This window comes from Trichosurus vulpecula, chromosome 4 (genome assembly GCF_011100635.1).
Source record: "Trichosurus vulpecula isolate mTriVul1 chromosome 4, mTriVul1.pri, whole genome shotgun sequence".
Taxonomy (NCBI): Eukaryota; Metazoa; Chordata; class Mammalia; order Diprotodontia; family Phalangeridae; genus Trichosurus; species Trichosurus vulpecula.
Genome location: NC_050576.1, coordinates 33,996,543 through 34,014,788, shown reverse-complemented (window position 1 = coordinate 34,014,788; position 18,246 = coordinate 33,996,543). Strand labels below are relative to the sequence as shown.

Below are 18,246 nucleotides of genomic sequence, written 5' to 3'. Positions count from 1 at the left end.
AGAATTCTACTCTGCTGGCTGACCTAAATCCAGTGACCAACTTGTGAAATGACCAAAACTACGGTCAGCTTTCCCACTGGCCCCTTCTTCCCCTACAGAGTCACTTCCTGTGCAGGCTAAGAAGATCTACTCGGTCTTCTTGACTTTCTTGTCCATGAGGATTTTAGCCACCAGCAAAAAAAAAAAAGTTCTTACTCACAAGGTGAGCAGCAGAAGAACTTCAGATTCACCAGGCAGAAAGAGAATTCTTAAAACGGCCCTGTAAAGTAGAGTGAGAATGAATGTCAAAGAAAAAAGGTCTACCTTAATTTTCTGAGAAATGTGGCGCAGGGAGTCAGCTGTCCCCATGTCGGTCTCATCCGTGATACAGACCACATCGAGCTTCATCTTGAAATCTGTATACGGCAAACACTTCTGCACGTCTTTGGATGTCACCACGATGACCTCTGTCACAAAAAAGGAAAAAGAAATCTGTAGCCACTTTCTCAAACAACAGATCAGCTATTTCTCCCAGATTTTAGCCACACTGTAAGCATCAGTGAGTTGAGGGTGAGGGTCTCACTCTGACAAATACCCTGACTTTCTCAGCCTACAAAACAAGCAGGGATATTTTAAGAATTGTTCAGTTCTGTTTGTCATTCTGAACCTGACAAACATTGATAAACACAAACATTTCCACAAGCAAAGAAGCAGAGAACGAGGACTAGCCACAATGCCACAAATCTCCATTAGGCACAGGGGGCATCTGTCAGAACTCTATTCACAGGTGCACAGTGGTTGGGCCTGATTATCCGTACCTCCAAAAGGCCATTTTCTCATCCCCAAAGACGGCCATTAGAGGGGGCACTGGCATGCTTCTCCCCTCCTGAACTCAGGGCAGCACACAACATACATGTTCACACATGGTCAACGTGAGGAGCTGTTTTGCTTACTTATGCTTATTTGGTAGGATTTTTCCCCAGTGTTGAAAGGTGGGACGGGAGAAAGAGAAAAATTAATTTTTGTTAACAAATTTAATGTGTTTTTAAAGGGTGTATTGCTAACTGAATGACAATTGTCTTCGATGAGAAGCTACGAATGACAGCTCCTAGATTCAACCTACATGAAGAAAGCACGGCTATTCCAGCAGATTCTGCTCAGCTCCTCTAGCCTTCTCCTTCCACGCCCCACAGACACTGCCCTGGCCACTGACCTCCCAGCTTCCCACTTTCCGGAGGAGCAGCCACATCAGCCCCCACCCTCCCTGTCTTGTCCAGCCTCTGCATCATCACCCACTCTCTCCTCCATCCTTTGAAGCTTGACCCCACTCCCTCCCTCTGGCCTCTGGCAGGGCCCTCTCCTAATGACAGCATTGACAGAAATGCTTCACTTATATTTCCATCTCACAGACTCTCCCTGTCTGATCCAGCCATTCCACTTTGGGACAGCTCAGAACTTTGGGAAGCCGGCCTTCTCTGAAGCTTCGGTTTGACCCTATGCAGCTCCCCTGAGTTCTGGGGGGCACAGGTCACATCCCTTGTACATGACAACCCTTCAAATCCCTGAAGACAACTACCACATCATTCCTCAGTCTCTTCCTGTCTATACAACTCCTATCCTCATATGGCACGATCCCAAAGCCAGCCACCATGCTGGTCAATCAACCCTGAGTGCTCTCCAGCCAATCCATGAGCATTTGGTCTGACCAGGGCAGAGCACAAAGGGACTACCATCCATAAGGAGTGGCAATGCCAGCATGCAATTGTGGGTGCAGAGCTGGCATCAGAGCCAGGAAGCCCTGGGTTCAAATCCTGCCTCTGACACTTCTGGCAGTGTGACCCTGGGCAAGTGACATCACTCTCAGTGCCCCAAGCTACTAAGATTCTAAATTGTACAGAAGGTCCCCACTTCCATGGGTAGGCAAAGATCCTCACCAGGAGCCCACTGTACCAAGCAGATACAAAAATATTTTTATCATTTCATCTTCACAACAACCCTTCAAGGTAGGTGCTATCATACCATTGTACAGTTGAACAAACTGAGGCAGGCAGCGATGACTTGTCCAGGTCACACATAGCCAGGAATCATCATGACAACAGCAGCTAATATTTAGAGAATGCTCACTATGTGTGAAGTGCCTTACAATTATTATCTCATGTGATCCTCATGACAGATGAGGACACCGAGGCAGAGACAGGTGGAGCGCCTTGCCCGGGGTCGCAGAGTGAACAGGTGCCTGAGGCCAGATGTGAGCTGCGGTCTGCCTGTGCTGACTCCAGGCCCAGCGCTCCTACCACTGCACAACCCAGCTGCCTCTGAACACTCGTTCTGTGACCAGAGAAATCCTGCTCCTCAGGACAAGCCTCACTTTGAAGCACTCCTCATCCCCTTCCCCCCAATAAGTTGGAAACTTCATTCCTCAAACTCTGCCTTTGCCTCCAACTTGTAAGTCTCTTGGGTCACTGTCATTTGCTGTCCAAGCCTTCCCCTGGGGCAGAGAGGAGAGTCACTTTGGCCAAGAGAAGTTTAAGGCTGGTCTCTGAAAAGGATAAAACTGCATTTTCTGCCCTCCATCAGAGGCTTCCATCAGCCCCTTCCTGATGCTTCTTTAACAGGTGCCACTGAGGTGTCTTTGGGGAGCTCTGCCCCTGAGCCCCCTCATCTGGGCTAGCCTCCCCCTCTGTGACTCAGCTGCTGGTGAAGCTCCACTCTCCCCCTTCACTCCCTGCTCACCAGCCCTTCATAAATCTGACAAATTACAGGGGCCAAAGCACGTAGGGCCAGATGACACCATTTCACAGTAGACAGCGAGCTTACCTTCAAATCCGACGCGTTCCAACAGGTTCAACGGGTACCAGATCAAAGGTTTATTGCCAACAGGGAGCAGGGGTTTGGGAACACTGGAAGTCAAGTCTGTCATCCGGGATCCCCCTCCCACAGCCATCACCACTGCTTGGAATTCCATGTTTCCAACCTGAAAATACAAAGAGGGAATTAGTCAGCAGGGCTAGTTTGTAATGAAATCTGAAGCACACCAGAACGTACTCACCCAGTTTTCCTTTTGGCCATTTGTAACCTATTAAATCAATAGGTGCCACCTGAAACTCCCAGTATGGGAAATAAGAGCTAGAACTTTGCATAGAATTCACTGGGCTCTCAAGTTCCATCCAGGAGTCAGAGAAGATCTGGGCTGGAATCCTGTCTCTAAAGAGGAGTATGGTCTGCTGTGTGACCCTGGGCCAGTCCCTCAACCTCTCTGAGGCTTAGCAGCCTCTGCTCCAAGAGGGGAATGAGGGTCCCTATCTTAGGTAGATGCAAGGACAACTTGCCCTTTCCAGTGTAAAGGGAGGTCCTGAGAACTGGAAGAAGGGTCTTTAGAGATCAGGACAGGCCCACTCCTAAATGCTACAGCCAGGCCATGCTTTTGGACCTTTGCCCATGGCTGTCCTCACTGTCGCTGCAACTGGCTCCCCTTGCACGGTGCTGCCAGTTCCACGGCTAACAAATTTGCTTTCATCTTGACTCATTTCTCCAAATTCTGGCTCTCACTAAGTCCCAGCTCCATTCACAACACTGTATCCCTGGCATTTCCTGTACTGGTTATACTCTCTCTCACCCCCAACCCCACTCACGAGTTCCCTTGTTCCCCACGGCCACTTCCAGGCTCTCCCTCTACCACCATCACTGAGGTTCAGCCAATCAAAATCCTGGAGTCTATTATCTCCAGACCCCCAGGATACTCCCTTTCTTTCCTCAATGAGTTCCCCAACTCCTGCATTCATTCTAGAGGGCTTCATATAGAGCGATACTCCCTCAAAACTCCTAACCTTACAGTTAGTCAATTTACTTAGGTCAAATGACCTCCTCACCAGACACAAAGATGGTCACAGGCTTGGTCATCACCCACAATTGTACCATTTCCATGTTCATGAATTCTGAAATCCCCTATCTATCACAATCTGTCTTTCCACCTGTCTCTACGCCTTGCATCTCCAAACCCTCTGACCTCACACTTAACTTTCCCAGGCTATCTCCCCTACATGGCTATACTCTCCTCCTCCCTTCCCCATCCTGACCCATTGTCAAACCAGTCCAACACTACACTGGGCTTTTATCTCTAATCTTTTGCCCCCTTGTCCTATCAAAGATCTTGCCTGGCCAAACCCCAGCCCTGGATCACTCACCTGCTGCCTTTAATCCTACACATGTGCTACGATACAAAGCTGGAGAAAAATCACAAAACTGCTCACTGGGCCTTCCCTGCTGCTCAGCAATCCTACCAGACCTCTCTAATCAACTCACTCTTAACAGCAGCTCTTCTAAACCTTCTAATCCCTCCTCCAACTTCCCATGGCTACTCACTCCTTCCCCCAACTCTCTCAGCTGAGAAACCTGCCCCATATTTTACATATTTTGCCATGAGCTTCCTCTCCCCTCTTCTTCATCTCCTATCACTCAGATTCCTTCTGTCACTCTCTCCTTCACCCCTGTCTCCCATGAAGAGATGGCCTTACTCCTGGCCAAGGTAAATATGTACAAGTGATCCCATTCCATTCCATTCTATTACTTCTCCAGTAGACTGCCTGCCCCATCACTCCCACTCTTTCACTGATTATCCATCTCTCCTAGTCTACCAGATGCTCCCTTATTGCCTACAAATACACCCATGTCTCCCCCATCCTCAAAAACCCCACACTTGATCTGTCCATGCCTGCTAGCTATTGCCCCATATCTTCCCTGTTTTGTGGCCACACTCCTTGAGAAGGCTGTCTACAATAGGTGTCTCCATTTCCTTTTCTCTCACTCTTAACTCTATTGTCTATTTTCGAACCTCATCATTCAACAGAAACTGCTCTCTCTAGTCATCGATGATGTTCAATGGCCTTTTCTCATACACACACACACACAATTTGTTTTTAGCATTTTCTTTTTAAATTCTGAGTTGCAATTCTCTCCCTCCTTCCTACACCACCCTCAACCACTGAGAAGGCAAACAGTACATCAATTATACGTGGGATATCATGCAAAACATAATTCCATATTAGCCATATCACAAAACAAAGCAAAAAAAAAAAGAAAGGAAGGAAATTATACTTTAATTTGCAGAGTTCATCATCCTCTGGAGGTAGACAGCATTTTTTCATCATGAATCCTTTGGAATTGTCTTGGATCACTGTATTGATCAGGGTAGCCAAGTCTTTAACACTGCTCATCATTACAACACTGCTGTTACTGTGCACAATTTCTCCTGGTTCTGCTCACTTCACTTTGCATTAGTTCATATCGATCTTGCCATGTTTTTCTAAAATCACTCCCGTCCCCGCCTTGTCATTTCTTATAGTACTCCATCACAATCATGCCACAACCTGTTCAGCCATTCCCCAATTAGAGGACTAGTCCTTGATAGTCAGTTCTTTGCCACCACAAAAAAAGCTGCTATAAATATTTTTGTACAGATAGGTCCTTTTCCTTTTTCTTTGATCTCTTTGGGATACAGACCTAGTAGTGGTATTGCTGAATCAAAGGGCATTCACTTGTCATTCCTAATAGATGTGAGGTGGTCACTCAGTTGTTTTAATTTGCCTTTCTCTAATTAATAGTGATTTAGAGCATTTTTATATGACTAAAGACAACTTTGATTTTTTTCTTCTGAAAACTGCCTGCTCATATCCTGTGACAGTTTATCAATTGGGAGATGGCTCCTATTTTTATAAATTTGACTCATTTCCTTATGTACTCGAAATATAAGGCCTTTAGCAGAGAAACATGCTGTAAAAATTTTACTTCATTGTCTATGGTATCTTTCAGAAAACTATAGTTTCTCTGATCATCTTTTTTAATTAGGTCTATTATTGCTTTGCTTTGTCTGAGATCATGATTACTACCTCTGCCTTTTTTTTTTTTTACTTCAGCTGAAGCCTATTAGATTCTGTTCCAGCTCTTTAATTTAACTCTTACATGTATCTTTCTGTTTCGAGTGTTTCTCTTGAACACAACATATGGCTGAATTCTTGTTTCTAATCCATTCTGTTATCTGCTTCCATTTTATGGGTTAGCTCATCCCATTCACATTCACAGTTATAATTACTGTGTATTTCCCTCCAGCCTATTTTCTTCTATTTATCCTTCTCTATCTTTTTATCCTGTCCCTCCTCAAAAGTCTGTTTTGCTTCTGACTGCCTCCCTTAATCCACTCTCCCTTTTATCATTCCCCTTCCCCCATATCTCTCAGTCCCTTCTTTTATTTCTCTATTGGGTAAGATAGATTTCTATACCCAACTGAGTGTGTATACATATTCTTCCCTCTTTGAAACAATTCTGATGAAAGTGGGATTCAAGTACTGCTTGCCATCCCCCACTTTCCCCTCCATTACAAAAGCTCTTCTTCGAAAGCCTTTTATGTGAGAAAATTTTCCCCATTCTATTTTTCTCTTCCCCCTTCTCCCAGGACAACCCTTTTTCTCACCCCTACTTTTTTTTTTTTTTTTGGAGATCATCCCAACACAATCCACTAATAACCATGTTCTCAGTCTATGTCAACTCTTTCTAACTGCCCTAATAAGGAGTTCTTAGGAGTTACATGTATCATCTTCCCTTACAGGAATGTGAAAATTTATGATTATTTTTCCACATTTACTTTTTTATGCTTCTCCTGAGTCTTCTGTTTGAATGTCAAATTTTTTATTTAGCTCCGGTCTTTTCAACAGGAGTGCTTGGATGTCCTCTATTTCATGAAATGTCCATTTCCCCCCAAAGATTATACTCAGTTTTTCTACGTAGGTTATTCTTGCTTGAAATCCTAGGTCTTTTGCCTTCTGAAATATCATATTCCAAGCCTTCTGCTCCTTTAATGTGGAAGCCATTAAATTTTGCCTAATCCTGACTGTGGTTCCATAATATTCGAATTGTTTCTGACTGCTTGCAACATTTTCTCCTTGACCTGGGAGCTCTAGGATTTGGCTATAATATTCCTGGGTGCTTTCATTTTGGGATCTTTTTCAGGACATGATCATTGGATTCTTTCAATTTCTATTTTACCCTCTGGATATAAGAAATCAGGGCAATTTTCCTCAATAATTTCTTGAAATATGATGTCTTTTTTTTTATCCTGGCTCTCAGAGTTCAATAATTCTTAAGTTATCTCTCTTTGATCTATTTGATCTATTTTCCAATGAGACACCTCACATTTTCTTCTATCTTTTCATTCTTTTGATTTTTGTTTCTTGAAGTCTCATAGAGCCGTTAGCTTCTGCTTGCCCAATTCTAATTTTTAAGGAGTTCTTTTCTTCAGTGAATTTTTGTGCTTCTTTTACTATTAGGCCAATTATGTTTTTTAAGGTGTTCTCTTCAATATTTTTTGTGCCTCTTTAACCAAGCTGCTAATTCTCTTCATACTTTCCTTTTATCACTCTCATTTCTTTTTCCCAATACTTCCTCTACTACTCTTATCTCTCTCTTTAACTCTTCCAGTACTTCTTGTTGGCTTTAAGTCTGATTAGCATTTTTCTTTGAAGCTTTGCTTATATTCACAGATTCTTGTTCAGAGTTTATATCTTGTTTTATATTGATCTTCCCTGCCACTGAGGTAGCTTTTTATGGTCAAGTTCCTTTCTTGTTGTTTGCTCATTTTCCCAGACTCTTTCCTCTCTTTAAACTTTATACTAAAAATGTGCTCTGCTGACCTTGGGGTGAGGAGGCACTGTGCCAAGCTTTAGGCTTTTTTGTGGTACTATTTTCAGAGCTAGTTCTGGGGGGGTCTGCAAGTTTTCGGTGCTTCCAAGATGATGTGATCCAAGGAGAGGTGTAGTCATTGCTCTCCTGGTCTACACTCTAGTCTTTACCCAGGAAGTCTTTACCCCTGCAACCATAAGTACTAGTGCTTCTCTTAGCCCTGGAACTGTGATCAGGGCTCCTGCTACCTTGTGACCAATCACAAGCATTCCTCATCATCCTGAAACTGCAATGCAGAACTGCTTATAAGCAACAGAGTTTCCAATCAGTGCCAGTGGTACCCAGTGCCAGCAAAGGGTTCCCTATAATCCCTTTCTGACCAGTTGTCTAATCCCTGAATGTCCAAATCCACTATCTTGGCTCTGCCCCTTCCCCCATGGCCTTTTCTCAATCTTCATCCTTCTTCTTTTCTCCATCTGTATTACTTTACTTAGCGATCTCATCAGTTCCCATGAATTCAATTCTATGCAAATGATTCTCAAATCTACTTAATCAGACCTAACCTCCTGGCTGAACTACAGACTCACATCTCCCACTGCCTACTGGATATCTCAAACTGCAAAGGTCCCATAAACATCTTAAATACAACACGACCAAAACTGAACTCATTATATTTTCCCCCAAATTCCTCCTTCTTTCTAAGTTTCCTTTTACTGTTGAGGGCATCACCATCTTTCTAGTTACCTAGGTTCTCAGCTGAGGAGCCACCCTAGTTTCCTCACACTCACCACACCCCCCACCCATATACAATCAGTTGCCAAGGCCTGTCAATTCTCTCTTCTTAATGTCTCTTAACAACATGCACTCCTTCCTCCCTCTGACAATGCCACACACCCCCACCTCACCCCACCCCACCCCACACTAGGTATAGGCCCTCATCTCCTTATGCCTGGACTACTGCTGCAACAGCTTGCCGGTGGGTCTCCCTGCCACATTCCCCATTCCAGTCCAACCTCTACTCAGGTAACAAAGTGATCTTCCTAAAGTACAAGTCTGACCATGTCACAAAAACACAGACAGCCTCAATAAACTGCGGTGGCTCCCTGTCACCTCCAAGATCACAAAATAAAATCCTCTGTTTTGCTTTTAAAGGCCTTCCTACCCTGCCCCTAGCTTCCCAGTCTTCTCCCACCTCCCACAACCCCCTCTCCTCCCCTGTAGCAACACTGGCCTCCTGGTTGTTTCTCCCACAAGACGCTCCCAAACCTCTGTATCTCTCCTGGCATCCATCCCCCGTGCCTGGAATGCTCTCCCTCCTCAACTTTGCCTCCTGGCTCCCTGGCTTCCTTCAAATCCCAGCTAAAATGCCACTTTTCCTGATCCCTCTGCAGCTCGAGCCTTAAGCAGCCAATGACTCCTCTGCAAACACAAGTCTGCCCAAAGGGGAGGTGTCCTGGGGAGGCTGGCAGAGTGTGGAGCCCGTCCAAGGGAGCTCCATCAACTCCAGCCAAGGGCTACAGAGGCCACATGGACTCATCTAAGCCCCAACGGGAAGATGGGGGAGGGGGGGCGGGGCAGACAGACCCCAGCCAGCACTGAAACAAGCCTGACTGACGGAGAACTGGCCTGGGACACGCAGACCCTCCCCCCAGGCCAGAGACCCTGGGTCCCCCACACACAGCTCCTCCCCCAGGCCAGGGAATCCGGGTCCCCCCACACAGACCCTAACCCCAGGCCAGGGACCCTGGGGCTGACACGCAGACCCTCCCCCCAGGTCAGAGACCCTGGGTCCCCCCTACACAGACCCTCCCCCCAGGCCAGGGACCCTGGGGCGGCCACGCAGACCCTCCCCCCAGGCCAGGGACCCCGGGGCTGACACGCAGACCCTCCCCCCAGGTCAGAGACCCTGGGGCTGACACGCAGACCCTCCCCCCAGGTCAGAGACTCCGGGTCCCCCCTACACAGACCCTCCCCCCAGGCCAGGGACCCTGGGGCGGCCACGCAGACCCTCCCCCCAGGCCAGGGACCCCGGGGCTGACACGCAGACCCTCCCCCCAGGCCAGAGATTCTGGGTTCCCCTACACAGACCCTCCCTCCCTTAGAAACCTGACCTCCCCATACACTCTCTCTCACAGACCCTGGACTCCCCCGCCCCCGACATTCCCCTCGGGCTCTCTGAGCCCCTGGGCCCTCCCACACAGACCGCTCCCGCTGCCGCCCCTAGCCTCACCTCTACCTCAGCCTCCAGTCGCACGCCAGACTGACAGCCCAATGGCGACCACGCGGCTACTGCGCTTGCGCAAAGAGCCAACTCCGCGCACATCGATCCTCCGGGGGCGGGGCCGGGAGAGAGGACCAGCCCAAACTAAGCGAGCGCCGAGCACAGCATCCCCTATCCCTGAGGGAAGAAAAGGAGATGGCTGGAGAGGGAGGCTGAGGAGGGCTCGTTGAGCTGATCGTTGGAAACCTGGGCAGGGCCGCTGAGGGCAGCCTGCAGCGACAGCGAGCTCACTAACTTCCGAGCAGCCGAGACAGCAAGCATTCCAGGCCCAAGGAAAGCAGTTGCAGAGTCGGGGAGCTCACGACTTCCCAGGCAAGGGCTCGGTTGCCCCCATCGCGCTGCCTGCCCCTCCGCATCCCAAACTGCGGTCCTGGAAGCTCCCTGCTTTCAGGGGCAGCCGAGCAGTCACCCGCCCGCATAGACCGGCAGCCTGCGGAGCTCACTGTGCTCTAAGGCAGCTGAGCACCGCAGCATGGCGAAGCAGGTAGCCTGGTAGCCAACCTACTGACGGTCCAAAGGAAACCCTTTGGAAGGAAGGGGAGGAGGAAGTGGAAGGAGGAAGGAAGAGGAAGGGATGGAAGGAGGAGGAGGAAGAGGAAGGAGATGGAAGAAGAAGGAGGAGAAGGTTGAAGGAGGAGGATTTTGCCCCACTCCAGGTCTTTCCTTGTCCTCCAGCCTTCACTAAACACCCACTCCGTGCCAGGCACTGAGAAGGATCCTCGATCTTTGCTCCATCTCGTATCCCTGGCTTCCACAGCAGCCAGAATCCCCCTTTGCATGGCCCATCTAACAAGCCACGCTCCACGTAAGCAACACAGCAAATATAATCTGTTTGGTAGTAAGTGTGACACACTGGATGGACACTGGGTGGCTGTCCCAGGTGACAATCGGGGCGCTGCCCTAGTGTGAGCAGCTTGTGTCTTGTCTGCAAGACTATAGAAGTGCCAGACGTCACTTTACCAATAATTGACCGACTTATCCACCAGGTGGCAGCACATTCAACGCACCAGCCAAAAGGACCCTGGCCTGGGTCTCCTCACATGTTACATGTTACATGTTACAGTAGTCCCACTGCCCACCAGAGGGCCCCCTAAATGCCTGTCTTCATCTCACCAGGCTGAGGTTTCTTAGCAGCTGGCAATCCAGCCTCCTCCCTCCCTGCTCACTGTTCTCTCTGGCCAGTGCAGAGCCTTGGTCTCATCTTGTCCACCCCCTCTTGTCCATTCTGCCTGTACAAAGGCTCTCCAGCACCTATCCTGATTCTGCCTTTGCTGCTCCCAGATTGGGCTGCAGAAGCAGCCACAAGTCAGCAGAATGGCAGTGTCTGTCAGGACTATGTCTGGGAGAAGCCCACCTTACCATCAGTGTTCTGGAATTGATCTGAAGTCTTTCAGAGTTGTTTTTCTTTACCATGTTGTCACTGTATCACTTCTGGTTCTGCTCACTTCCCTGACTCCATTTATACAAATCCTTCCAGGTTTCTCTGAAACCATCCCCTTCACTATTTCTCATGGCAAAATAATATTCTATCACATTCATATACCACAACTTTTTCATCCATTCCCTAATTGATAGGCATCCACTCAGTTTCCAGTTCTTTGCCACCACAAAAAGAGCCAATATAAATGTATTTGTACTTATCAGTCTTTCTTCTTCTTTCTTTGATTTCTCTAGAGAATAGGTCTGGTAATGCTCTTTCTACCTTTTTATGTATGGAGCACACCAAGTCAATGATTTGACACACTATATGAGTCCAAATGTGGTGGCTCCACAATTCCTGACAAAGAAAACAGTTTGTTATAGTAATATAGACATATCTTTTCTAGTTTTCAAATGTTCTCAGGGAAGATTATCTGAACTGGGTTACTCCCTAAGCTTTCTAGAAGCTCATTTTCATGACTAATGTGAAAATATGCTTAATGGGAATGTATATGTAGAACCTATATCAGATTGCACATTGTCTTGGGGAGGGAGGGGGAGAAAATTTAAAACTTATGGAAGTGAAGGTTGAAAACTAAAAATAAACAAATTAATTAATTACAAAATATGTAAAACAAACAAAAAACAAACAAAAAAAGAAACTCATTTTCCCTCCATCCCTTCTCACTATTTTGTTAGGTGATACGATTCATAATCTTTTCCTGTCTTCCTCCATAAGATTTTTCAAGTGAGTTTATATTCTAACTTGTCTTATCCCTGTATGCCAGATTTTTTTAATGGGGATGTGGTTGTTCAGTTGGGTTTTTTTTTCAGTTATATCTGACTTTTTCTGACCCCATTTGGGGTTCTATTGGCAAAAATACTGGAGTGGTTTGCCATTTGCTTCTCTAGCTCATTTTATAGAGGAGGAAACTGAGACAAACAGGGTTAAGTGACTTGCCCAGGGTCACACAGCTAGTAAGTGTCTGACGCCAAATTTGAACTCTAGTCCTTCTTGATTCCAGGGACAATGCTGTATCCACTGTGCCGTCAAGCTGCCCCCTCTTGATGGAGAAGAGCAAATGTTTACTCGCTACGATAGTTTCTCAAATCATTGAGCTTCTTCATCATGGTGATTGATTGATTTACATAAATCAATGAGACTTCCTTAGGAAACATTGATAACCTATGCCAATTTCTGTTACTTTATCCCCTTCTCATTTTTCAGTGTCAATATGCTTATTCAAATAGGTCAGGTTGGAGCTATTTTTGAGCACACTATATCTTCTCATTTTTATTCTCCTAGGTTGGTGTTAATTTTTATCTTGGCTCTAACAAATGGCTAGTCAGATTGCACATACATAGCTGATTTGGAAGGTTCCCACATTGGTAACTAGTCATTTCCTTTTTTTCTGGATATAGTCAATTTCATTTTTTGTGATGTTATTTGGCGATTCTCCACATCTAATGCTCCCGATTTTCTTCTTTTTTTTTACATTTTCATTTATTGTGTTAAATATTTCCCAATTACATTTTTATTACTGAAACTTAAATATACAATAAGAAAAAAGTAACATATTTTAAACTTAAATATTTAAAGTTAAATACAAAATAAGAAAAGGGGAAAAAAGCATATCATACTCACAGCAGAACATAGGAGAGGATTCAAAACATCCATCAATAAATTTCCATTTCAAGAAAGCCTATATAATAAATACTACACATTGTGTTGAGAGCTGTCCATCTTTGCTTCCTTGTTAATTTTCTTTTGTTCTCTGCTGTGCACTTTTTACTTTGTTCTTTGCCCCCCTCAGAAGGCTACAATTAAATGCAGATATATTTCTATATGGATATAGATACCTGGACTTTCTTCTTAAAGAAATTTTTCATGGTACAAAACACTGAGGCTTCAGTTTTTCCCAAGAGCCCTAGGACTCTTATTCCTTAATCTTGAGTCATATGTGATGTGAAAATAAGAATGACACCTCCCATTTCTGTAGTGCTTGATAATGAAACATGGTAGTTAGTGTGCGGTACAGATTTACGAATCCAAGAATTAAAAACAGAGGCGTCTCAAGGTGAAAGTAGAAAGGAAAATGTATTACGATCCCATGGGAAAGGGCAACTCCAGGCACCTCTCAGCGTCAGAGCGTGCTGGACACAGAGAATTGGAGTGTTTATATAGGTCCCTAACCGCAATTCCCCCTCCCAACCTCCTTCCTCTCAGCTTGCAGAGGTAAGCTTTGAGGGTACAATCTGGACGCCATAAATCTACTCAGGCACAATGGCAAAGAACAAATAGTATGGTTATTTTTGACAAGCAGGTGATGGACATAACCTTCCCACCATTCTTATCCCATTTTCTCATCAATCTGAAGTGATAAATCTATCTTAATGACAATGACAATGAACAAATGGTTTGGTTATCTGTGACAGGCAGAAGTCAGTTGTTGGTTACCTCATCTTCACATCTGGGGCAAACTAGCCTTTCCCATCACCCATACATCTGTGACGGATATCCCCAGCACCCTTACACCTTGTCTCCCATCATTCTTATACCTAATTGGTCTTGCACATCTACATTGCACCTGGCTTTCCGGCTTTTCATCCATTTTTCTCCCAAGCCGAGGGTCCCTTATCCTGGGGTCAATGCACAACAGGTGAGCATCCTGTGTCCTATCCTTACTCTCAGAGGATTTTATGGTTGCTGACTTATTCACCTCAGCCCTTCTTTCTTTCAGGCCTCTCATCATTAGGTAAATACACAGGATGTGAGCATCCTGTGTCCTATTCTTAACCTCGGGGGCCTTATGGTCACTAGCTTGGCTTATGGTGGGGAAAACATCTAAGTAGAGAAATGGCTTTACAGAAAGGAAAATATCTAAGTAGAGAAACGGGACTCACTATCCTACTTATTTCTATTTATCTAATTTGTTCCCTTTTATGAGAGGTCTCCACTCGTTCCACAAATTAGCAAGTTTCCTTCCCAAGAAACATTGAATGTTTGATGTGGTTTGTTTTTTGTTGGCTTTTTCCGGTGATAGAAGAGGAAGACTTGGGCAAGGGGAAAGGGTTGACAAAAAAAAAAAAATCAAAGAAAGAAAAAATGCACAGAAAAGAACAGGAGGGGAAAAGGGAAGCCCAGATAAGTTAAGCTCTCAGCATCAGAGAGGCTGGACTCAAAGCCAACTCTCCAGCAATCTCCATGATGCCTCACTGCCTATGAAATAATATACCTGTCTATGAAATAAAATGAGGAGCCAGGTTTTCATTTGGGAATTTTCTCCATGGTACTACAGTTTTGTTTTATTTTCAACATTACAGACTCTAGGAAAGGCGGCCAAAGCTGTGATGTCAAGGGTCGCCCGGAGGGTCCCCAGCTGCTTCCACACCTGGCCAGCCCTGCAGAACAGACCTGGCCTGAGCTTGGCCTCTGTTCCAGCCTCTGCTAGCATGAATATGAAACCCATTAGCTTTTCCAGGCAGTTAATGAACTGACTCCATAGGTTTCTGATTTACATGAGTATTTCACATTCCTCATTCCCCCAGAGTGCCGGGAAGGGGGGTGTTCTTTGCCTGCCAGGGGACCTCCGGGGCAGCCAGAAAGTTGTCATAGACCCAAGGGTCCTTGGCTGTGGACCTGACCCCTTATGATGACCTGGAGTCCACCCTACCGTCTCACTGTAATTCCCTAAGCACCAGTTGTTTGAGGACTAGTTAGTGGGAAAGAAATCAGTTTTCAGATTGTTGGATCAAGGATAAAAAAAAGTGGGGGTTGGGGGGAGGAGGAAAAGCCCAATTTGTCAACCAAATGCCAGCCCTCAAACATTGTTGTTTTATGAGTTTTGTTCCCAAGCCCAGGAATGGCCTAAGGGATTCATCACAAAGCTGTAACTAGATTCTTGGTATTTCTTTAATGCTTCCAAGAGAACTGGGGGAAGAAAACCTTCATCAACTGGGTGAGGAACAATCTGTAAACACATGTGAATTTGATGCTGGTGGTTTCCCCTGCCATCTCGAAACGGGAGATCTGTCCTAAATAGAGCAACTTCATGGACTTAGTGACTTTTCCCAGCTATGAATTTAGAACATATGTCAGCTGGGCTGGAAGTCATATTGTGAGCCAACCTCGGAGTCAAACCAGCCCTTGGAGGTCATCTAGTCGATCAACAAACATTTGTTAAGCTCTTACTGGCTAGGGATACAAAGAAAGGCAAAACCCTGGACCCTGCCCTCAAGGAGCTCTAATGGGGGGGAGGGGGCGGCAAAAAGGAAAAGGAAGCCCAGAGGCAGTCAGCACTTGGCCCAAAGTCATAAATTGTTTACAGAGGTTGCCTGACTCTGAGTACAGAACCTTTCCCAACATATACTTGTATCTTCACTCTGGAGTTTTCTACATCCCGGTGGCTCCATTGAGTCACCTGGAAATATTAAGTCACCCCAAATATCAGTATTATGCAGGCCTCCGCAAATAAAAATGTTTCATGTTTTTGGTCACTTACTGTTTACAAAGTACTTTTCTCATATGATACCCTGTGTGTCCCTCATGTGACACCTGGGACACTACGATGACACTGTAATGTAGGCAATACAAATTGGCTCCTGGACTGCCTTCTTAAGTCTACGTGATGGAAGCATGTCACTGTAATAAATATCCAGCAAATAGGCATGCTATCCGAGTTATGTGGCAGGTGGGTGGCACTCTCCTTCAGCCACCAGTGAAGTGATCACCACATACCTTTCCTGTTACATGAGTGGGATAGTATCCCAAAGTGCTACAGTATCCCTCTGGCTGGGCAGCTGGATGGCACAGTGGATGGAGCACCTAGAGTCAGGAAGCCCTGAGTTCAAATCCAACTCAGGTACTTACTAGTTGCGTGACCCTGTTTGCCTCAGTTTCCTCATCTGTAAAATGAGCCAGAGAAGGAAAGAGCAAACCACTCCAATATCTCTGCCACAAAAACCCCAAATGGGGTCACAAAGAGTCAGACAGAGAATAAATCAGGTTTGGCCACAAGAGGATGCTCAGCTTACAAACTGGCTAGTTTATTCCCCCAGCTCCATGGTCCATAGCTACAAGCATGGTAACAAAGTTCAGAATTTATCCAGGGGAGGATGTGGAAAATTGTTCAAAATATCATGAATATTAAATACACGGCTCTAGAGCAGCTACCCTACACCTGGAACCTTGTCTCTGTAAGTCACCACCCCCCATAGTCATGGAACTCAGTCAACATACTGTAGCCAGAGTTTACTGAACATAGCAAAAGTGGGTAGAAAAAGGTTAACACACAAGGAGATATCTCCCTTCTGCCATCTCCCCAAATCTCCTCAAAGGCAGGAGGTCAGAGATTATCGATTTAAAGCTGAAAGGGGACAAACGCTTCTTTTTACAGATGGGAAACTGAGGCCTAGCCAGGTGACCTGGTAGTAAATGGTCAAGCCTAGACTTGAACCCACATCCTGTGCCTGCAAATCCAGCGCATTTTCCAGCTTTCATCTGGAGCCCATTTTTCCCCAAGGACTGAGGCAGTATACAGGAGAGTGTGTCCGTTTGGGGGAAGTTTCTGTACTTCTAACCTAGCAAATTCTTCTGAGTAAACTTTTTTTGGTAAAAGCTACTTGATGTTAATTGGCCAAATTGATATTGAGGGTGCTAATTAGTGGTACCAATGATACGGAGGAAGTATTAACTGGCACTGGTTAGAAGACATTGCAGAGAAAGCTAGTGATCGATGGTGAAGGAAACCCACCAGAATGGGGGCAAGCACTAATAAGATACCCCACCACCTTGCAGGGGTACACCTAGAACCATAAAGGGGAGATGTAGCCAGGCCCCTGGGGGACATGATCCATCAGCAAGGGTGGGAATTGGGAAAAGGAGCCCCAGTCTACGAAGACCACCATCATATTAAACATTAAGCTCCTGTTCTCAAGCAGCTTCTAATCTAATGGAAGAGCACACAAGTAACTTCGACATGAGGGTCTTTGCAGACAAAACACAAGAGGAATAAATGTAAAATTTTACACTTGGGTTCAAACAATCAGCATCACAAGCATAGGATAAGGGAGTCATAATGAACAGTTTATGGGGAGAAGATCTGAGGTGTTTTAGTGGATTGACTGTAAGTTCACTGGGAGCCAACAGCATGATGGGGTGACCAAGGAAGCCCATGAGAAGAAACCAAGCTCCAGGAAACAAGGAAGGAAGTGATCTTCCCTCCCTTACTCGGCCCTAGTTAGACCACACATCTCTGGAGTCTGGCCAGTTCTGGGAGCTGTGTTTTAGAAGGACACTGAACATCTGGATTAGTGAACCCTCTGAGGGTGTGGCCAAGGCCCTCTCTTCTCCACCACTGCTGTGGACAAAAGAGAAGGTGACCTGGATGTGAGGATAGACTCAGCCCTCACCCCAACATGTGCCCTCAGGGAAGAATCCAAAAGCCCCGTAAGTGGACAATCTCTTAAGGAGGGGTTCTTAATTTGGGGTCTGCCAAGCTTGTCTTTGTTTTGTTTTAAACATATGCTAACTGTCTTTTACTATAACTGGTTTCCTTTGTAATTATCTGCATTGTATATATAGCATTTAAAAGCATTCCTCTGAGTAGGGGTCCACAGACTTCACCCTCTGGCCTACCAAAGGGGTCAGTGAGACAAGGAAAGTCAGGCCCCTCTGGCCTTAAAGGGAGACACAAGGCTTCTCTGGTTGTCCCCCAGGGTCCCACTCTCACGAGGTTCCTGCGAGGGCTATGTCTGGTGGGGAGAGCTCACAGCCCCAAAGCAGGATTTCAGGCCTCTTTCCAGCCCCCACCTCCACCCCAAGAAAAACCCAAGAAGAGAAGAGGCCTGCAAAGAAGTAATGACTGTTTCTCCTAAAGTAACCTCCTAAGAATGTA

The 18,246-nt window shown here is 45.9% G+C and overlaps 1 protein-coding gene across 1 annotated transcript in view; it reads right to left on the bottom strand.

The window, feature by feature from the left end:
- EIF2B3 (eukaryotic translation initiation factor 2B subunit gamma) overlaps positions 1 to 9,959 on the bottom strand; it is a 79,742-nt gene extending 69,783 nt beyond the window's left edge. Inside the window, exons 1-3 of the mRNA XM_036755885.1 lie at positions 9,881 to 9,959; positions 2,797 to 2,953; positions 304 to 446 (exon numbers count right to left, since the gene is read on the bottom strand). Coding sequence (XP_036611780.1) covers positions 304 to 446; positions 2,797 to 2,944 — 291 coding nt within the window. The 5' untranslated portion in view covers positions 2,945 to 2,953; positions 9,881 to 9,959. The remainder of the gene's footprint in view (positions 1 to 303; positions 447 to 2,796; positions 2,954 to 9,880) is intronic.
- Positions 9,960 to 18,246: the final 8,287 nt, after the last annotated feature.